The 19508-nt window shown below is 41.2% G+C and overlaps 1 protein-coding gene across 1 annotated transcript in view; it reads right to left on the bottom strand.

Moving 5' to 3' along the window:
• Positions 1-12011: 12011 nt before the first annotated feature.
• LOC111261013 (uncharacterized) overlaps positions 12012-19508 on the bottom strand; it is a 70844-nt gene continuing 63347 nt past the window's right edge. Inside the window, exons 6-8 of the mRNA XM_022834177.2 lie at positions 18222-18614; positions 17052-17257; positions 12012-16165 (exon numbers count right to left, since the gene is read on the bottom strand). Coding sequence (XP_022689912.1) covers positions 17057-17257; positions 18222-18614 — 594 coding nt within the window. The 3' untranslated portion in view covers positions 12012-16165; positions 17052-17056. The remainder of the gene's footprint in view (positions 16166-17051; positions 17258-18221; positions 18615-19508) is intronic.

Raw genomic sequence — 19508 nt, 5'->3', positions numbered from 1 at the left:
AGTGGCCAGCTATACTTACGACCTGCAAAAGATTTAAGAACTATGTATGCGAAATAAGCAAGATAGCAGTACGTACAAACCACAAGACTTTAGAAAGTATATTCTTAAAACATCTAAATTCAAGTTCAAAAGGGCTTCCACGTACGCGACTGCAACTAACAAAATACGATTTGACAGCAGAGTTACTCCGTAAATGCCCCTTAGAAACAAGCGAGGCACCTAAAAGCCTATGCAGACTAAGGCTAGAAGGAACATAACATCATGTTTACGAACGGGTGCCGGATCCTTTGCTAGAATAGGTGAAAGCAGGACAGCTCGGAGTCTACCTAGGCAAAAAGCTAAACTATGTTCAGCGAGGCTGGCCGAAAAAAAAGAAGAACGTACCGATCGAAATATTTTCTGTTTGAAGAAGTAACTCTGAAGTCATTGAAGATCAGCGGATTCTGTATAAAAGATTTGCAATAATCATTTAACAAAATACGTCCAGATTTCTCACACGAATGGATAATAGGGCGCTGCATCGAAAAAAAGGCCTAGAACATGCCCGCATCCGAGAGTAAGGTAAAGGTAGTCGGTAAAAAATCACACCTACTACTAGTTATTCCTACATCGAGCGGTATTAGTAACAACCGAACTAATAACAAATGTTTTTTATTCGCAGAATATATCAGTATCCAGCAGTGCACAGAGGCCAATCGTAAGGCCGGTTAAGCCGTAGAAGCATGATAAAGAGTGTAAATGTTACTATATGCACAATTAATGTAGCGCCAACTCGAAAAATGGTATCTGAAACAAAAAACAGGCCCGAAAACACAACGTAAACAGATACACTGCAACAGTAAAGTGCGACCAACACGGTACGAAAAAGGGAAGAGACAAAAAAATGCCGTAAAACCGAAGGTAGCTCCAAATACACCTTAGAAACGCAAACACAATAGAAATAGACTGTTGTTCTGAAATAGTACAGCCATAATAATAATAATAGTGATCATAATGCTAATGGCAATAATCTTAGGAAAGAGCTGCTATAAGAAATCGTAACTGTACATGGTTAGTGTACTATGGTAGTAACGCGATCAACTACATTGGTATTTGTAGCAGTAGATTCGTAGAAGTTACCAAACCGCTAATTTCTAATCAACCTTATCCATTCAACGCTAAACTGCATTGTCTAGAGAAATAATGCCCCCCCCCCCCCTAGAGGCACTCCAGAAAGGGCCGTAATCCAAAGATGGGCGCACGAGGACAGTCATTCGTCAGCAGTCGCTCAACTCTCTTATCGTCATTATTTAACTAGATCGCTATCGCATACTAACACCTGTAGCTGTCGAATATGTCTATACTTAACGTTATCCTCAGCTCTTTACGCTGCTATATGTACATGTACAAGAGATTAAATCCGCAAAGCAAAGAGGATTTTTATTAAGGGAAAGATCCACTGATTGATGTGACAAAACATTTTCATTCGTTCAATTTATAGGAAAGGCTGTGAAACATAAGTACTGTCGATAGCTGAACCGACATAATGCTCTTCTAATGTACAATAAAGAAAGACCTAGCATGGGCTGTTCTCTCCCCCCCCCTGATCATTTGGTCGTGCAATAGCTAGAAAGGCTGATTGTGTAGCAACTATAAGAATAAGCATAGTTACATTTCCTATAGCTCCTTTGCCAGGTTTCGTAACTGCTGCTTTGCATCGCTTTTGGTGCTGTGAGGTTAGAGGGTCTCGATGTAATCAATCTGAATAAACCAGGCCGAAGAAACAATTACTGTATGCGCCTATATTCCTAATGGTCGTATTTTTTTTTTTTTAAAAATAAAGTGTTATTTCAACCTATGCTAACTTTGTGTCCTTCGTTATTTCGTTTATCGAACATTTTCTTTCTTTAGTCTTACTTGATTCAAGATAGGTAAACATGTTCCCCCGTTGTCGCTTGCTGGGTCAATTTTAGGGACACGTTACGGCCTAGGTTCAAACCTGAGCATAGACACCCTTCGTTTTGTGCTGAGAGCCAGACGTCTGTTGAAACGCCTAACGGCGATACCAGACGTAATACTCCAAACATGTGGGTTTAAAAAAGATGTTTAATCTGAGACTGTATTTCAACCTTTACTTCATGTATATTATCATCTTGAATCTGAACTATCAAGCCCTTAAGAAGGCCATCTGTTACAGTATTACTAGGGTCACTTCAGTTCCCGCTGGAAACTCCCGAAGAGCAAGCTTACGTTGCTGATCACCGTCCTTGACGTGAAGATCAACGTATCTTGCTTCTTTCCATCAGTCGTTGGTTATGCAGTCTGTTACAATATGGATTCTAGATACAGCTACGCAATAACTACCTATATAACTATAATGCTGAAGAAAAATTTTAAAAAAATTGTGGGTTTGTCCAATCAATTGATATTCTCACTAAGTTGGTTAAATATTAATTAAGTATACTCGTGCCATTCCATATGCTAACCCCTGCCTAAAATTGGTCATTACTAATATCTACCAGTAACGTTATCAGTCAGTATTGATTTTTTGGGTATAGCGAGCACCAGGACGGGTATCATTTGGCTGGTCATAGCTGTCGCTTGTGCAAAGTACATGATCGAAGTCATTGGCTGCACGTTTAGTTACCATGTGACGGTTTCTTCTAGATACATTAGTTCGCTCGTGTTTATTCTCTTCATGAGATCTAATGATTTGTCAAAATTCCCTTGTCTCAGACCATGCGTTCTGCATACTGACCTGTATACGAACCAGTAGACCGCGGTAGTTTCTCGCGGACGGATTAAGACTCGCAGCTGTTTTTAAGAAGACGAGCTTGATCCTCTGCAGGAATTAGAGAAAATAGTTTTTCCCATAGGTTGCATAGCACACGAAGCTATTAGTGTTACAAGCTGTGTTAAGCTAAAATTAGGTTGTAGGGGCACCTAGTCCCAAAAAAAAAATTGTCAAAGTATCGATCTACCGCTCCCGTTGATTTTAACAGACAATCAAACTAAGCCCATCCTCATCAACGATGAGCGCGATCATGAGAGATATATTACTATGTCGGTTGACTTCCAATTCTTTTTAGGTGAGATACTTTTGCTTTAGCAATATGTATGCTGCTCGACACCTTCTGTCGGATGGGAGAGACTAAGAAAGAAACCCTAACTGCTATTCAGCTCTGGCTATGCAAGTCAGACATTGAACCTCATTAGGAAGACGCTGATCGGATTTTCGAGCGAGGAAGAATGCTAGAACGAGACATTTGCTCATTTGATTAACCTCTTATGCCCTCTCTCAGTTCCAACCTCTGTCTCAAAGAAGCTTTTCGACATTTTTTGTCGCTCGCTAAAGGTCAAGTAAATTAATTATCAAAGTCAACGAAAACAGATAGATCTCGTCGATAAAATGAAGTACCACGTTCTCCAGCTCCTAGCGCTCAACATTAGCTCGTTTAAACGATGCTTCAGGCTTCCTGAACAGATCCACTAAATACTAATTAATGTCAATAGAGTGCCCATACCGCATCTGCACAGATGATGATAACAGAGAACACATATCAAGGAACTAATAGTTATGATGGTGACCAAAGACATATGTATTCGAAAAAATCCGTCCTTTTTCAGACCGAGAACTATAGTCTGATTCGCAAAAGGCTATTAAGAAAAAGGAGCCCAAGAAACCAAACGGAGAACCTAGGCCAAATCAGCTCAACTGTTTCTCAACTGTTACTTCAATTTTCGTTGAGACGTGCAGCTTCAAGTCATCTGATTTCCCTACCCTACACTGTGTACCCAGCTGCCGGTCAGTCCCCCCCCCCCAAGGCCAGGCCACTGTTGCCTCCACCCGTCGGACACGGTGGCAGCAGCAGGCGGCCAACCTATATTGATTCCTAGGAAGAGCCAAAGAGAGGCAGGCATGATCGGCTACGGCTGTGGAAATCGGAGGCACTAAATGTCTTTCTTTCTTCATAACCTTTTCCGCTGCTGTTTCTAGCGGAACGCAGACCAAGTTGAATGCCATGAGCCACAGAGAACAGGTGGATTTCGTAGTGCCATGGCAGTAGCGGTCGTTGAAGCTGCATATATATAAGGTAGCAGCCCTCTCCAGCTTTAAATCCTTATCACCAGAGCATTTCAGCAACAGAGAGAGACTGCTTTTTAGCGGGTTGCCGGCTGGCACCTAAGCTAGACTTTATACAGTGTAATTCATTGCAATATCGCCAAAACCTAGTTGCAACCACTTGCAACACTAGATAACCGGGATATTTCAATAGGATGATTGGGCAAGTGCAACAAGGTAACCTTACGGGTGCCATGAATTACACTGGCTGTATCTGATAACTGAAGCAGAGTAATGGGACAGAGCACAGAGGCCATGCTGTCGCTAAGACCAAATAATATGTTGGCGATCTCAACAAACTATTATATAGGCGTTGTAGCTGGACGCAAGCAACGGGATATCAGAGTTAATGTAACAACGTGTCAAAAAGTTCCAAGTAGGTAACTATGAAATTACAGTTTTTCTAAGATGGGTAATAATAGAACGAACTGGTTAGACAATGGGACTAGTAGAGTATTCCCCCAGACTTCCTGAATTTACTTAACTGTCGGTGTAGGGCAGAGCTATTATCCATGTTAGCCAAGCAAGACAAATTATTTAAATCAAGAAAAAAACTAGAGCGCGCAGGAGGCGATGCGAGCTCACCTAGTCTAGCTATTATCATTACCACTGAAAATAACCTCATTTATATCTTGAGAGTCTTCGACTTGTACAAACACTGAAGCTTGTCACAAAATCTGACAGCTTAGTCGACGTATACGCAATCTGCGATTCCAGCGACAAATTGATTCTATGCATAATCCAACAACAAGCACATATACCTATAGCTATTCTAATGATGATGCTCAGCCTTAAGCTTCCGCCGCGCGATCGAAAGAGCCTGTTTCGCTAGCCAAAGCTTCAGCGTCTTGTATAGACGCCGCTCAGTTCGATCAAACAGCGTTCTAAAACGTAACGTCAAAATAGAATATACTAACTGTCGTATAAAAATGTACGCACTCGTGCAGTAAACGGCCGGACACGACCCTCTCCGCATAAGTAACACGATTATTAGCGTTACGTCTGTTTAGGTCTCGTTTGGCTTGTAACGGACCTCCTTTAGTAGGTACGCACACTGAATCAAAATAGTCGTGAAGAGTGCCAAATGTCTTTACCCATTTTACTTTTTATTGTTTACCATTTTATTGTCTCCGAGACATTTATTTTTTCTACATAGGCATGCACGATAGAGCAAAAGCCAAAGTGGCATAGACGGGCTGAAGACTCTCTAAATAAAACTGCGAGCAGTCCGTATTAAGCTCTTTCTCAACGGCTCGAAAAAGTATCAAGGACTTCCGACGGAGGACTGCAGTAGAAAAAATCATATAGAATGTATTGGGCTCTTTTCGCACGCGATGACAGATGAGGTTGACATGGCCGGTCATGAATCGGCTGAACACAAGGTCCTACAGACTGCTTATTTCAAATGTTCTTTTGCATAGATTTTCTGTATTTGTTTTTACATGTAGACTAAATAGGCGTGAATATTATAGTATCATGCTGACACCATATGCAATGATGTGTTTGAAGGCCTAAACAAAAACAATTAATACAGGCTAGTTGTTAGAAATTGAGGTTCGATTAGACATGCGGAACAACTCTTTAGCTTCGTTCGTATGTTTCCGCACATTTTCTGTTCACCTTAGTGCCGGCCTACTTTCAGCACGACTATGAGTCCATTTATAGTATCGTCAGCGGCAATAATGCACTGGTGCATATGGCATGCTGGAAAAACGGTTTTTCCTACTATCGGAAACAGCTGAGTAAACAACTTCAAGGCGTCAAACAGGTCGCCTGGGTCTTTCGTGAGAATATCGAGTGGCTGTTTTAGTACACCTACCCAACAGAAAAATCGAAATATTTTTACTATGATACTGCAGTTTGTCTCATCGCACCGTGTCCCTCTGGCGTCTAAAAAAGACGATCGAGCGAAAGTAGTGAAATAAATATTATAGGCCAAACATGTTTTTTTATATATATTTTCATGCTTCATATGTGTCTGACAAAACTATGTCAAAAGCGGGTCATAAAGCCTCCCTAACACCACCAATTTGCTCGTTTCGTATCGAGACATCATCTCTACGAACGGGAAAATCCTCACGTTCAAGGTATATCTACTGCTTTTAAAATCAGTATAACAATCCATTTAAAATATCATATGTTTTTGACTCTGATCGTGACTATTTACTAATTTAGGAACATAATTTGCATTTTTTTCTTTGCATATCTGGAAGCCATTAAATTTTGCTTTTTGAATTTTGATATATATATATATATATATATATATATAGTAGGAAAAAGCTCAATAGGAAAAATACTCGAGAAAAGTAAATAAAATTCGTTGGTTCGTTCATTAGATAACATTGAGATAGGAGCTAATCGTCCTAGTTGATGATTCTGGTAGCACTAGACCGTTGAGAAAACGTACTTGCGAGCAAAGTGTACGGAGACGTTTGTATCGTGCAAACTAATCGTGATCATTTGTATCATCTGCAAAAAAATGTGTTGTAAAAGGGTCTCAAGTTTTAACAGAAAAAACCTAAATCCGCACTAACTATAACGAAACTATGAATTAACATCTTGGTAATTAGCTACTGACTTCCTACCAGAGGCAATTTCAGTATATCGATTGAAAACAATCAGTAAAAGTAGAGTTGGCCACATTTTAAGTTCGCCTGCTTAACCACCGTGTCCACTATTTTTTTTCTTTCTCATTTTTATTTTTGACTCTAAACATCGAATGTAACAACTAATGCTCTAAAAAAGGCTATGGATTGTAGCTATGCTTTGGCCCAATCAGCGATCCAAAGTGTCTCCCGGTGACGACACAAAAGTCGCCCATTTCTATCTTCGCTGCACCCTTCGTTGCCACTGGCCTCATCTGATACATTTTTGGAGTGACCTTCATCTTTAGGTATAGTACTTGTCTTGGCTTTTAGAGTCCCTGGACTTACTTACCGTTAGGGCAACTAGGGCATTGGAACCGCGGTAAGGAGAATACTTCTAATTAATATGGTTGTTTTATTAGTTATGGAGAGAAAATAGTGAAAAAGGTGTGAAGTACATGCGTCATCTACATTAAGTGTATAGGCTATTGCGAAGAGCTACGCCAGATTTAAAATGAACCCTCCTCTTCCAATAGAAAATACGAAGAAGTGCCCTATTTTCTGGAATAAGTTTCGCTTTCTGAAGTCCCTCTTTAAGGAACATATTGAAATGAAATATTTAGGTCGGGCATATCTAAAGATTGTTCATATATTAAATCATATTAGGTCTTATAAAGCCGACTTGGCCTAGATGGAAGAACAACGATTGGCTGTCCTTCATTTCATCGGAGGCTGTTGTCATCACACTAATAGCGAGCATCACCTCGGAACAATAATCTATTAGATACACGTAAAGCAATACCCTGGCTTTGGCGGTGTGCGGAGTGACTAGCTAAAACACTGCGGAGCTTGCAGCAGCTACTTTGTTCGTATTACTTTCTGTACTACAATCTATAGATGAACGTAACTGAAATGACAAGTATTTCTATGATCGAACGACTAAGACTATATGACTGATCTTTAGTGAGTTACGATATGCCGCTTGGAGTAATCAAGATCAATGGAAACACAGTTCATCACTGATAAAGATCGTTCACACAGGGAACGATGGCTAGCTTATTGAATAGAAAATACGAAAAATGTTTCTGCATATGCGGAAAAGTTCCAGAGACTATACATCTGAAAGTTCCTTTCGAACAAAGAGGGTGACGCAAGCAAGCTGACGTAAGCAAGTTCGTTGTAGAAACCTCAGCGACCATTGCAGAAATGCACAATTCTTTAAAATTTCGTGAGGGTTATCCGTATTGTACAAGCAAGACGTGCAACTTCGTTTCCTGGGTCATCTTGAGTTCCGTGAGAAAGTGTGAGCATTATACAAGCTCATATGAGCCCATGTCAACAAGGAGGCGGCCCAAGAAAGCATATGAGAAAGTGTGCCGGTCGTATCCTTCTGCAGCCGTTGGCCGAAAGAAGGATTCCCGCTGTAAGCAGCTTCTTTCGAGCCTGTAGGAGCGCATAGCAAACTATGCATGTGCGGGAGTACACAGTAAACAAAACAGAAGGAGTAGTGCCATATACGTGGACATCTCCCACGAGAGCAAGACATACGGAACTGTACTTGTGTTAAACGGAGATGTTTAACGGTGACATGAGAATCCCTCTCTGGATCGATGTGCCGACCCTAGCTATTGGTTTATTCATAGGGCAAAAGTTTAGTTAGCAGATGTAAACAGATAGAAAGCATAGATTACAATACTTTTTCTCGCCGAAATCTACAAAGCTACGATCATTTTCGTGTGCGAAGATCTTTCGTCGGACAGGTAGCATAGATGACAGATTACATCTATCGATGTCGTATTATGCTGCTGTCATGAATAATTGCGTACACTTTTCCATTAATTAATCTAATGTGATGCTACGTGCATTTCAATATGGTCGAAAAAGTATGTAGATATCACACATTCTATTGATTTATCTTGGTATACTGGAGACGGGACATTACAAGCTATTACTACAGATGACGCATTTTGAGCACCTCTTCAGATCCGATGCCCAGCGCTGATGTTGATAACACGGTACCACAATATCTTGTCTACTACTAAACAGCTGGAAGAATACATCGAGTATTATGAGCACAATAACTAGTTTCCACTACTTTCTGCTACGCAATCAATATTCTCCCTTTTTAAAGTTCCTGACCAGCAAAGCGTTTTATTTGCGTCAAAGCAACACAGATTTACTCCTTATTATAATAGTCTTACAATTTTCGTTACGTGGTGTACTTTAAATACAATCAAGTCGTACTCTGAATATGTCTTTTTATTATTTGAAACTCAAAAACGCTAGATTTAGTGGAATGGAAAGATGGAAGAGTGGAAGCAAATGGAAAAGACCTAAATGTAATACTCGACAGCTACCATCATTTCTCTGACACTTTAGATGGACAAACGTTTCTTGCATAGCTTACGTTGGATATTTGATGAGGGTTCGCAGAAGAGACTAAATAGGCCGTAGCTAAAAAACCTATCCTAAAAAGTGCATTTTAGACGTTTTTTTTTACGTGTATAAACATGCAGACTCTAATGTGATACGATCGATATCGATATCGAAATCCGACGTAAGCCTTTATCTCACATAATTTAGGCATATGGTACGAACTGATTATAGTAGAGTTGAGGCCCTTCTGCGGCATATTTGTTTGTCACTGCGTCTCGAGAAATTATTATCGTTAAGCTCGAAACCGCTCTTCAAACCCACAGACAACTTTACTGTCACACAGTCTTTTCTGTGTACTATAAATCCTTTTAATATCAACCGTTTTACACTAGGCAGCAGACAATGTCAGTTCACATTTACCAGGCATATCTTTGTTTTTTTACTGCAAAAATAGTTTACCTTCATCAATGCTTCCATATAATAACGTCGGGCGATACATTCTTGAGAGTTTAAGCTTAAGGCAAACATATGTACACGCGTACGGTTAGCACGATTACAAGCCATTAGTGATAGAGATATATATATATATATATATATTTTTTTTTTTTCTAATCGTTTATTTCTTTTGTATACAAAGCGTTTCTATATATCATTTTACGCTGTTTCGATTGAAGAACGTTATTCATTACGTTATGTGTTTTTTTTCCACAATACCTTAGGTTGTTCGAAAAATAGTAGCAGTCTTTATTTACTGCTTGTATTGTTATTTGGTTGCTGATAGCTAAATTTCACCTACTATTGAAAGCCTGTTCTCATCATTTTACCCAAATCATAAAGCATCATCGTTTTCAATTCAGACATCATAAAATAAGTAGATCAGGTCATAAGGAAAGCATCTTCGACCCCCTACTATACATAAAATTTGTCCAATATCAAAAACAATTCATGCAACCGATGACCAGCTTTAGGTACGCTGAGATCTCTTTTATATAGACTTATCAAACAGCATTTTTTCCAAAAGTAGGTCAAGGCAATCCTCGACTAATACAAAAAGTCTAGACGAGGACACCCTTTAGGTTTAAAATGCTACTGTTAGAGTAAGAAAATACCCTTTAAATGGTACTCGTAGCTATAGAGTCCTTAACGTACACGTCACGTCTATTCCGGGTTGTTTCGACGCATTACGTATTTTGCTGCACGCTACACACACTACAGGAAACTGCCCAGGGCATTTACCTCGTGTACGATTACGAGGAGCTTGAAAACGTTATTCGGAGCCGGGATGATACCCCTGCTCAAACTGAGCGTCTGAGATTGACGACGGCTACCTGAAGGCACCTTTGGCAGAAAACGGCTAACAAACAACTCGGAAGCTGGAAAGTAGGTTAGAGTTACATGACCTACCGTTAACTACCTCAACTCCCTCTGCTTTACACTTAAACAGGGACTTTGCGTATCTTTTGAACCCTGTGAATCCAAGACATTACAGTTTAACGCTGCATTCGAACATGTTGCCCGGCCTCAAGCGTCCTGCCGCCATAATAACCAATTTTTGCACAGAATTGTCACTGACGACGAGAAGTGGTATCTGTATGTAAACAAGAATCAAAGATCGGAACGGGTAGCTCCAAGAGAAAAACCAAGGCGCAAACTCCGATCAGATCTTGCGTTTCGTGGAATTTGCTTCCTACCAATTGATCGGCAATTTTGCACAGCCCACTTGCATCGAGTCCAACAGAATATTCAAGAGACAAGGCATTTTGTTCTATGAAAACGCAAGTACATACATGGCGAAGCTACTTCCCTGAAATTCGAATGGGAGCTTCTGCTGTACCCTTCATACTCTGTGAGACTTTTGCTACAGGAATTCCATCTTTTCCGTATATTGGAAAATGAAATTAGCAATCGTATCTTGTCAATGAAAGTAGCTCAAAACCTAACAGATTGTTTTTCATCGACGAACCTAGAAATCTCTGGCGATAAAGATTGAACAACTTGATTGATAGCCGACGGAAGTCCGTGAGGAACAATAAGGCATGCATGACTTACTGTTAGAAATGTTCTGTTGTCTAATCAGTAAAAAAATCGTAGCAATTATCTTCCCAACCAGGTATCCATCCAGGTTCAATGGAGTGCTTCCTTCCAGTAAAAATAATTAAACCGCTTCGCGGTTTGTTTCCCACTTTTTTTTACAGGTACCTCTGGAAAACATGAAAGCGTTGAGTGTTTACTCTATGGAACAGCTGTTCTAGACGGGGTCGAAGCCGATCGAGATCCTGGCTGTTCCAGAGGAGACGAGCTTACGTATATACAGGCTCGATCACTAAGATACGGTAAATTAAAATTTTTGGCATCTACAGTTGCTTCAGAGCTGCTAACTTGATTGCTAGCTGATACTAACAGTATCAGCCCTTGTAGTTTTTGCCGATTCCCGCTACTTTAATCTCTTAACAGATTCAGAAGTTTCGTACGCAGTGCAATTTAGAAATAGTTCGAAGATTTCCAAGGTACCAGTATTGCATTTAAATTTAGGCGCCACTTGTCAGCATTGAACCGTAAATTATGCTGAAAGTTCCTGTTACACGAATTCGTTAGAAATTTTAGCATCGTAAAACTGCTATAGATATTCACAGATAGAGCGATCAATGTAGAACGTATGGACCTGTGTTAGATTCAAGGCGGATCGCCAGGTAGTTCATATACAGTGCAGCTTTGAAATAACCTTGATCATCTTCTTACTTACTATCGTAGACATGTGTAATGATATTTGGATATGTTTTTCGTTTTAATATTGCCTACGACGATTGGTCGATATGTATATGGCTAGGTTAGTCGAGAATGGAACATGCATTATTTGTTAAGCCCTTAAACGTTTTACAACTCTATCCCAATGAAAGTACACGTTTTTAGAGTTTCGTCGAGATAACAAGAAGCATGACACAGCCATAATCTATTTAACAAAGATATTTATTTACATTTTTTCAGCCGATAATTATCCTTCCTTCGTCGGCAGCCCACGTATGTGTTTGTATGCTTCTTTTTTTTTGTTAGTACTTGATAAATAATAAATTGTACAAAACGCAGCAACACACGAGGGTTAAACAAATTGAACTTTCTAGACAATACATTATTTGTCTAGGCAATATAAAATCATAATGCTTGCCAATAGCCTACAGAATGTTCGGGATAAATTGGAACGGATTTCTCCGTAATTGTTTAGAGTCGCCGGACACCAGCCCTTTCTGAAACGAAAAACTGAAAAAAGCGAGACAAAAAGTTCATGTTCCTCATAGAGCGAATGTTAGATAATATTCAATAGCTTGAGATGATGACACTAGCTTAAAATCGACTATTTATATGCGTCGTGCGGAGAACAATGGCGCAAATTTTAAATGAGAAAAAAAAGACTTGAAGAGTGATACTTCAACGGGCCTAGATGAAGCAACGTCGTTTCACTCAGCGCTGCTATTAACAATTAATTATTCATTGTTTTAGAGAAAAGGCTTTTGAATAGGATATGTGGGCGATTGGGTGCCGTATTTGAGCAGTGGTCAAGGCAACGGCAGTTACGGTAAATAAGCTCGTCCGCGAAGAGCGTCCCTGTCGAACGATTCGGAAAATAACCATCCAAACATCTGTTTTCATTTAGGTGTCACTTGTTGAACGAAAGATGTTAATTTGGTCCCGATTTGTCCCGAACCTCCAGGTGCTATATTCTAGATACTCGTGCAGGCTGACAAGAGCGATTTGATCGGGCCGACCAGGGAACCGAGCTTACCTAGGCTCGAAATAGCGCCCCCGTCATGGTGCAACGGCAGGATCATGGTTGCCTACGAAGGCCGGACGTAGACACACCTGGTTTCGCGCTGGGAAAAAGCTAGCCATTTGCGTGATATACTTCTGTTTAACTAAAACAGGCGTGATATCTTAGACTGGACGTCTCGTGGTGCTGTATATAATTGTATCTATGATTTAAAATATGTTCATAAATAAAATCAATACAACTCTAATGATCTGTATGTTTCACTGAATAAGGGCGTCTTTAGTAGGAGCAGATTTACTAGTGATTACGATATGGAGATTCGCGTCCCCAGAGTACTTGTGTTTATTCAGGTCTTATCTGAGAACTAAAGGTCATCAGAAAGCTGATAAAAGCTTGCAGAGCAGCTCGTTTTTACTTTGGCAGAGATTTAAAGGAAACGAATACGCAGATACCGGACCGCTTCCGCTCGCTTCATGTAGCTGCTAACCAACCGCCTGGACAACGCCGAGGCCAACCCTTCAATTTGGGAACGAATGTGGTCAAACGAAACTTCATGACAGCTTTACTTTGTTGCCGATGACGCACGAAGGATGCGGACAACGTAGGGTCGCTAGATAGAATTGTAGCATCGTTGATTCTCCTACTATAAGTAGCAGCCTGCATTTCGCGCAGTTCCGCTACTTGCTCTCGCTCTATAAACCAATATTATATACTGAATAGAAACGAACGGCGTTTAAATTGACTAGTTTTAACGGGTGTCTTCTAAAAATTTTAGGGCCCGACGATTTTTTTCGTCGCTGACGTCACACTGGGCGTTGCTTGTCCCGAATGAAACGTACGTACGTACGTACCCTACGTACGAAACCTACGTATAATTATGGGGCAGAAATGGCAAGAAGTGTCATCAACATGAATACTATACTGTTATGGTTTCCTTGATGCACGTCAGCCTGCCGCAATACGGCACTGAGATCAAATCTGCTCGTTCACACTGCAACTGTGAAATTGACTCTATAGACGATTTTCCTTATTAGGTCTGTAAGTATACGTAAAATACAGTAAAGGATATTTAAAAACAACGTGCGAAACTAAGTTCTTCTTGTAGAGTATTATTATCTATTAGTTTCATCTCTGTGGCATGACACACTTTGATATGGTAATAGTTCCGATTTACCAGGCGAAATAAACCGTGACGATCTCCCTGCGATGTTAAATAGGTGATATAAGAATGAATACGAGCAATGTACATAATGACAAAGTTCCCATAATGACGTTTTACGTTGTGACTGTTTCGCGCAGTCGACAACGACTCGGACCTATTGAATTCTGGCACTTATATATGCATCGAGTATACAAATAATCAGCATTGTCACTAAATTCCACTCATCTTTGAACTTTTTTTTTCTTTTCGTTAATGATAATGTCAGACGGCCGAATACAAAATTAGCCAGTAGCGTTACTGCTAAACTTATACGACTTACTCAGATTAGCTGAGAAATTTCTCACGTCCCGAACAGATCAGACGCGGTTTACCTATCCATAGACTGCGTTCAACTAATTCTATTTTCTTTGATAGATCTCTGTGTGCTTCGTTGCTATGTGCCGAGAATGGCTGAAACATTTCCCTAGATTACGATATCTGTCGGTAATACTTTCAGCCCAAGCATAACATGTGCATCAGAGCAATATAAATTTTTATCATCCGTATATATTTATAAAGCTAGGATTGCCCGCCTGTTCTGTCGTGCTTCCTCTCGTTTGTCACGTGAACTCTCTGTGCCCGCATTTCCCGTATGTGTGTGTGTGTGTGTATATGTAGAGTTTGTTGCACATTGCTTCGTTCGTTGGAATTAGTAATTGGGTCAAAAAAACGTTTCTTTTTTTTGTTTTTTAATAACATTGTTGGCTTCTAAAGGATATGATCAGAAAGCCCAGTCGCGTGCTCTTGCTGCTTCGGGGAGAGATGCTTAGCGCTTCAAGTATAGGTGTATTAATATTACAGGCGTTAGTGAACGGTGTTTCACTGTCGATGTAGTGAAGCAGTGTTGTTAGACCGAGTGTCGTCCGAGGACCATTGGGTCGTTGCGTTTGTTACTAGGCGCTAAATAGAACAATCTATATGTTACCAAAGATTATGCGTCGATAGCGATATGAATAGATTGTTTAATATGCAAAGTAGCGAGGAAACCGAAATCGTAAATACTCGCTATAGCCGCTGCCACGTCCTACCACCCATAGCTTGCCTCATCTATCGATATAAACGCTACAATCTTGTAAACATTCAATCATGATAGCAAAACATTCTACGACCAGCCCTGACACCAACAAAGCTTTTGTCACGAAATAATTGCGAAAAGTGTTGAAGAGACACGTTCAAAAAGCTACCGCTTAACTACACATTGGCTCTTTCTATCACCCAACAGGTAACTCGAACTAGCAGACGACAACGCAATAAACTAGTGTAAGGGGCAAGCGTCTCCCCTAGCCTAATAACGTGCACCAAGTTAGGTCACAAATCAAAGAACTGCTCAAAATAATACTACCGAACAACCCGACACCGTTGTCGAAGAACTTCAATGAATCGTTAAAAACGTCTTATGAGCTCAGCTTTGTTTGGCTGTCAGTCAGTTGTGAACTTATTTAGCTCAAAATTACTGTGACACCTCTCTCTAGTCCACGTGAAAAAGCTCGAGGTTTTCAGCGTTTCTTCCGAACGGACTCAATATGGGCTATCGTTTGTTGTGTTTCTTCCCATTACTAGTCCATTATTGCACCTGCATTAGCCCACTATGGCTACTAGTCGCCTGTATCCTCAGGTCACTAATCATACATTAAGAATAAGCATTCGGTTATAGTTAGCGTCTTGCTGATGCTCTACATGTCGCCATCTTGTTGACATGGCGAGATTCGGAAACAGTTTTGCTTGAATCGATATAGTCGTGTTGTCGAGCTCATCTCTTCTGAACCACATCAGTAATAATCAGGATATAAATAGGATGTCACATGCTCGCCGCACGCTTCACTAGGAAGTAGCCATCACTAGCGCTAGAACGTCCATCAAACGAGCGCACGAAAACCCTCTTCAGGTCGACGACGTGCGTGGCACGCGCAGTTAGGCTGTAGCTATGTAGCTCCTAAATGGTCGTGTCCTTCTTTCAGCTAGACAGTTCGCCAAGTGAGAGGTACTGCCTGCCTCCTTGTCCTTTTGCGCACCGACATGGCATTGATGTTGGAGAAAGACGAAATTCGCTCAGTAGATGTTTCTCTACGACACTGATTGAAAATTAGCACGACGGGCATCCAGGTTACGATTGCCATCTTCGGACTAGGTGCGTTCACCTAAAACAACACGCACGAGAGCAGAACAAATACAATATCCAAAGCTAACACACATTGACGTCTCTGGTTAGATACTAGTGTCGGCGATCGATGTGGACCGCCTTAATGGTTATCATCAGTACATCTTCCTCCGTTCATTGTCTATGATACTTACTTCGTTCTCGGAAGTAATCAGAGACGGACCTGAATGTAAAATACTTGTTATCTATTGTTTTACAGCATTAGAATCGATCGACTTGCTACGGTTTCAAGTAGACAGTAGAACACGACCCTGCTCAAAAATTTCGCCACCCCTAGCTAGCTTGAAGCCATCAATAAACGCATATATGAATTAAGGCTACTAAATTTATAGAAGGCATAGTATAAAATGCGATTCTTTTAAATTTCAAATTGGCTCTGGGAACTGAGGCGTTAGGCAATTCTTTTAAATTTCAAATTGGCTCTGGGAACTGAGGCGTTAGGCAATGACGGACGGACTCAAAGTTCTCCAAATGCCACTAGCAGTGGCCAGAGAAATACAAAGGGGGGCACATATACGGCAAAAAAAAGGGACGGCTTAAATACACACACGGTTAACGTATTACCGTTCGCGGACACCGAGAGCACAAATATATAGACGGTATTACCGGAATTGTTTAACTACTCTATTTAACCAGTATCAAGCTTACTTTTCGACTAGCATGAGACTTCGTTCTCATTCATATCTTCTCCTTAGACTAAGCTGGTCAGCGTGGGGAGACAGCACAATACACACGTGACTTTAAGAATGATACTTTCCTATAACTTCATTATGCCCTTTCGAGGTTCGAATTGTTTGGTTCAATCAAATTATATGACCTACCTAAACTAGAGCTAAATCTATATTCTATTATGATGTAGTGCTCACATCAGTCAATATGGCATAAAACGAATTGAGTTCTTGTAAAGCGCGTTTTGTTGCTGAAGGGTGCGTGATTGGTGAATCCGTCGCAAAATTTCTGCCTGCTGCTGTGATAGGCCATCCGGGCCCGTTGATGTGGACACAGAACCAGCGGACTGTGAAGGAGCCGGCGCTCCAGATACCGATCCGGGCCCGCCACCTCTAATGAGTGGCTGAAATTCAAATAGAAATTGCTAATAAAACCATTGAACTACAACGATCGGTTAATTAGGACGCGCGAAAAAAAAAACGTCGGTGGCAAGCATTTCGAAGAAATGCTAATCTCGCCTCGCGTTCGCGTCAGCTGAAAAACAAAAAAGTAGCGTGCATATATAAAATGTAGGTTGTTTAGCGCACATTTTGATTGAAAAAAGGCACTCGTATTTGTCGGTATCTGTACTTTGCCTTTATTCTGTTCATTAACCTGGACGTACGTCTGGTCGGCCCAACTTCATAAACCTAACAGCTTATGTGGCTCTTGATGCTTGAGCTTAGGATCGACTGCTGCTGCTGCTGGTGGAGTCAACAAGGACTCATAACACGTTTGCTGGAAAAAAGGCGTGGTCGTTTCCTCCACGCTAATCTATTTTAGCCTAAATAGACGACGCTCATAGCGACACGTATGAATCAAAGACCACCTAACTTATAACGCTGTTTGCCAAGATCTTTCAAGTTTCCACGTCGTCGTTTTTTTTTCGCTGTCTGATGTAGCTCTTCAAAGAACTTACATGAACCAAACGCATATGTACTAGCAAACTGAATTTTCCTAAGCTGATTCATTACTGAATATCTGGAAAGCCAAACGTACGCGGTATTTATACTGTGTGGTCACTAGTATAATCCAATAGAATTTATGTGCATTGCATATGGAACGTACATATGGCTGTCTGCATGAGGTTGCCATGTACGTTACACCGAGTATATATAGGGACGAAGCAAAATCATCCGCTGCCGTACATTTTAAACAGTAGTATGAAACGAAAGAATAGCATTTGCTCGATATGTCCGTCTTCGTCCTGGACAAGGACGTGTTTACCTGAGATGAGTGAAATGGCCTCACTGAAAATATAAATCGCTTAATAAAAACAGAAATAACAATGATACAGCTTCGTGCCAATTTCTACAGTTCGCTGTTACCGTGTATCCCTGCGCGGCAGATAATGCTGAAAGCCCATTTTGAGCCGCAGCTGCCGCTGCCGCTGACGTGAGATGCTGGTATGGGTCTAACCCGCTATAAACTGTCGGTGCAGCAGCTTGGGCAGCTACAGCGGCGTAGTACATAGCTGCGGCGGGATTGCCGGCCATCGAGGCCGCCGCTGCAGCCTGAGGATAACCCGCAGCTGCTGCGGCCGCCGCTGCCGCCGCCGCCGCAGCGGCGAGCTGTGTCGAGCCAGCGGGAGGTGGCGGGGGCGCCGCCGCCGCCGTCGGCCCTGCCCCTGCTTGAGCTTGGCCAGCGCACGCTAACTGAGCAGCTGCTGCATACTGACGGGCAGCTGATACCCCATACGCCGCTGACGCCGCATAACTTGCCTGTGATGTCACACACAGATACCGCACATAATAACAGCCACTGTTACCAAAGCAATAATAATAAAAGATGTTAATAGCAGAACCCTATGTGACCTCTGGAAAAGAATATATTTGCAAATACAAACAGGCAACTGAATCAATTCCTATGCTTCTAATAAACAAGCTGGAAGAAACTACTTTTTTGTAGCCGAAGCATACACTAACTAATAGTCCTTTTGACTTAGTTTAGAGTACGCTTGAATTAATCCTATATGCGTTCCAGTTTAGGTTATACGGAAGGCCAAACTCTCACCATCTGTAAGGCTCGTCGTAAATAATTACCGTAGTATGAGAAATCTACCTCAGGGGGTTTTAGTTGCACGGAATTGTCAAGTATGCTGCACCTAATTAATAAAGTAGACTTTTCGCTCAAGCGACAGGTGATACTATCCACTTATTATATTACATTATACACTGACGCAAACAGAAGCAACCGCCGCGATATTCATTATTATTGCTATTATTGTTATCGCAAGAAGTAAAACTACGATATAAAAAGGTACGAGCTGAACACTTTTAATATCGTTCAGACACATGCACCTTTATCTTTAGCGGCGCCAATGTACGCCGGCGACACTGGAATACGTTACCGAGAACGGGACATTTTCACACGGCAGCAACCCAAGCAGCGACACGGTAACGCTACCTATACGACACCTCCCCGTAGTTACTTCCCGCAGCCGCTACACAGGACCTGCACTAATCGTCACTGCAAAAACCGATTTGTATATATATATAGGATGACCCAGAAGTCTGTCGGCCGTCTCCGACCGGAGAGTCTCCATTTCATATCTGCCTAAGGAGCAGGAGATACTCACATGGTTTCGATAAAGAGTAGGTGGAATTGTGTGACAT

This window comes from Varroa jacobsoni, unplaced genomic scaffold (genome assembly GCF_002532875.2).
Source record: "Varroa jacobsoni isolate VJ856 unplaced genomic scaffold, vjacob_1.0 scaffold_509, whole genome shotgun sequence".
NCBI classification, from domain to species: Eukaryota; Metazoa; Arthropoda; class Arachnida; order Mesostigmata; family Varroidae; genus Varroa; species Varroa jacobsoni.
Note: the sequence above shows the minus strand (reverse complement) of the source record. Positions and strands in the feature narration are given on the sequence as shown.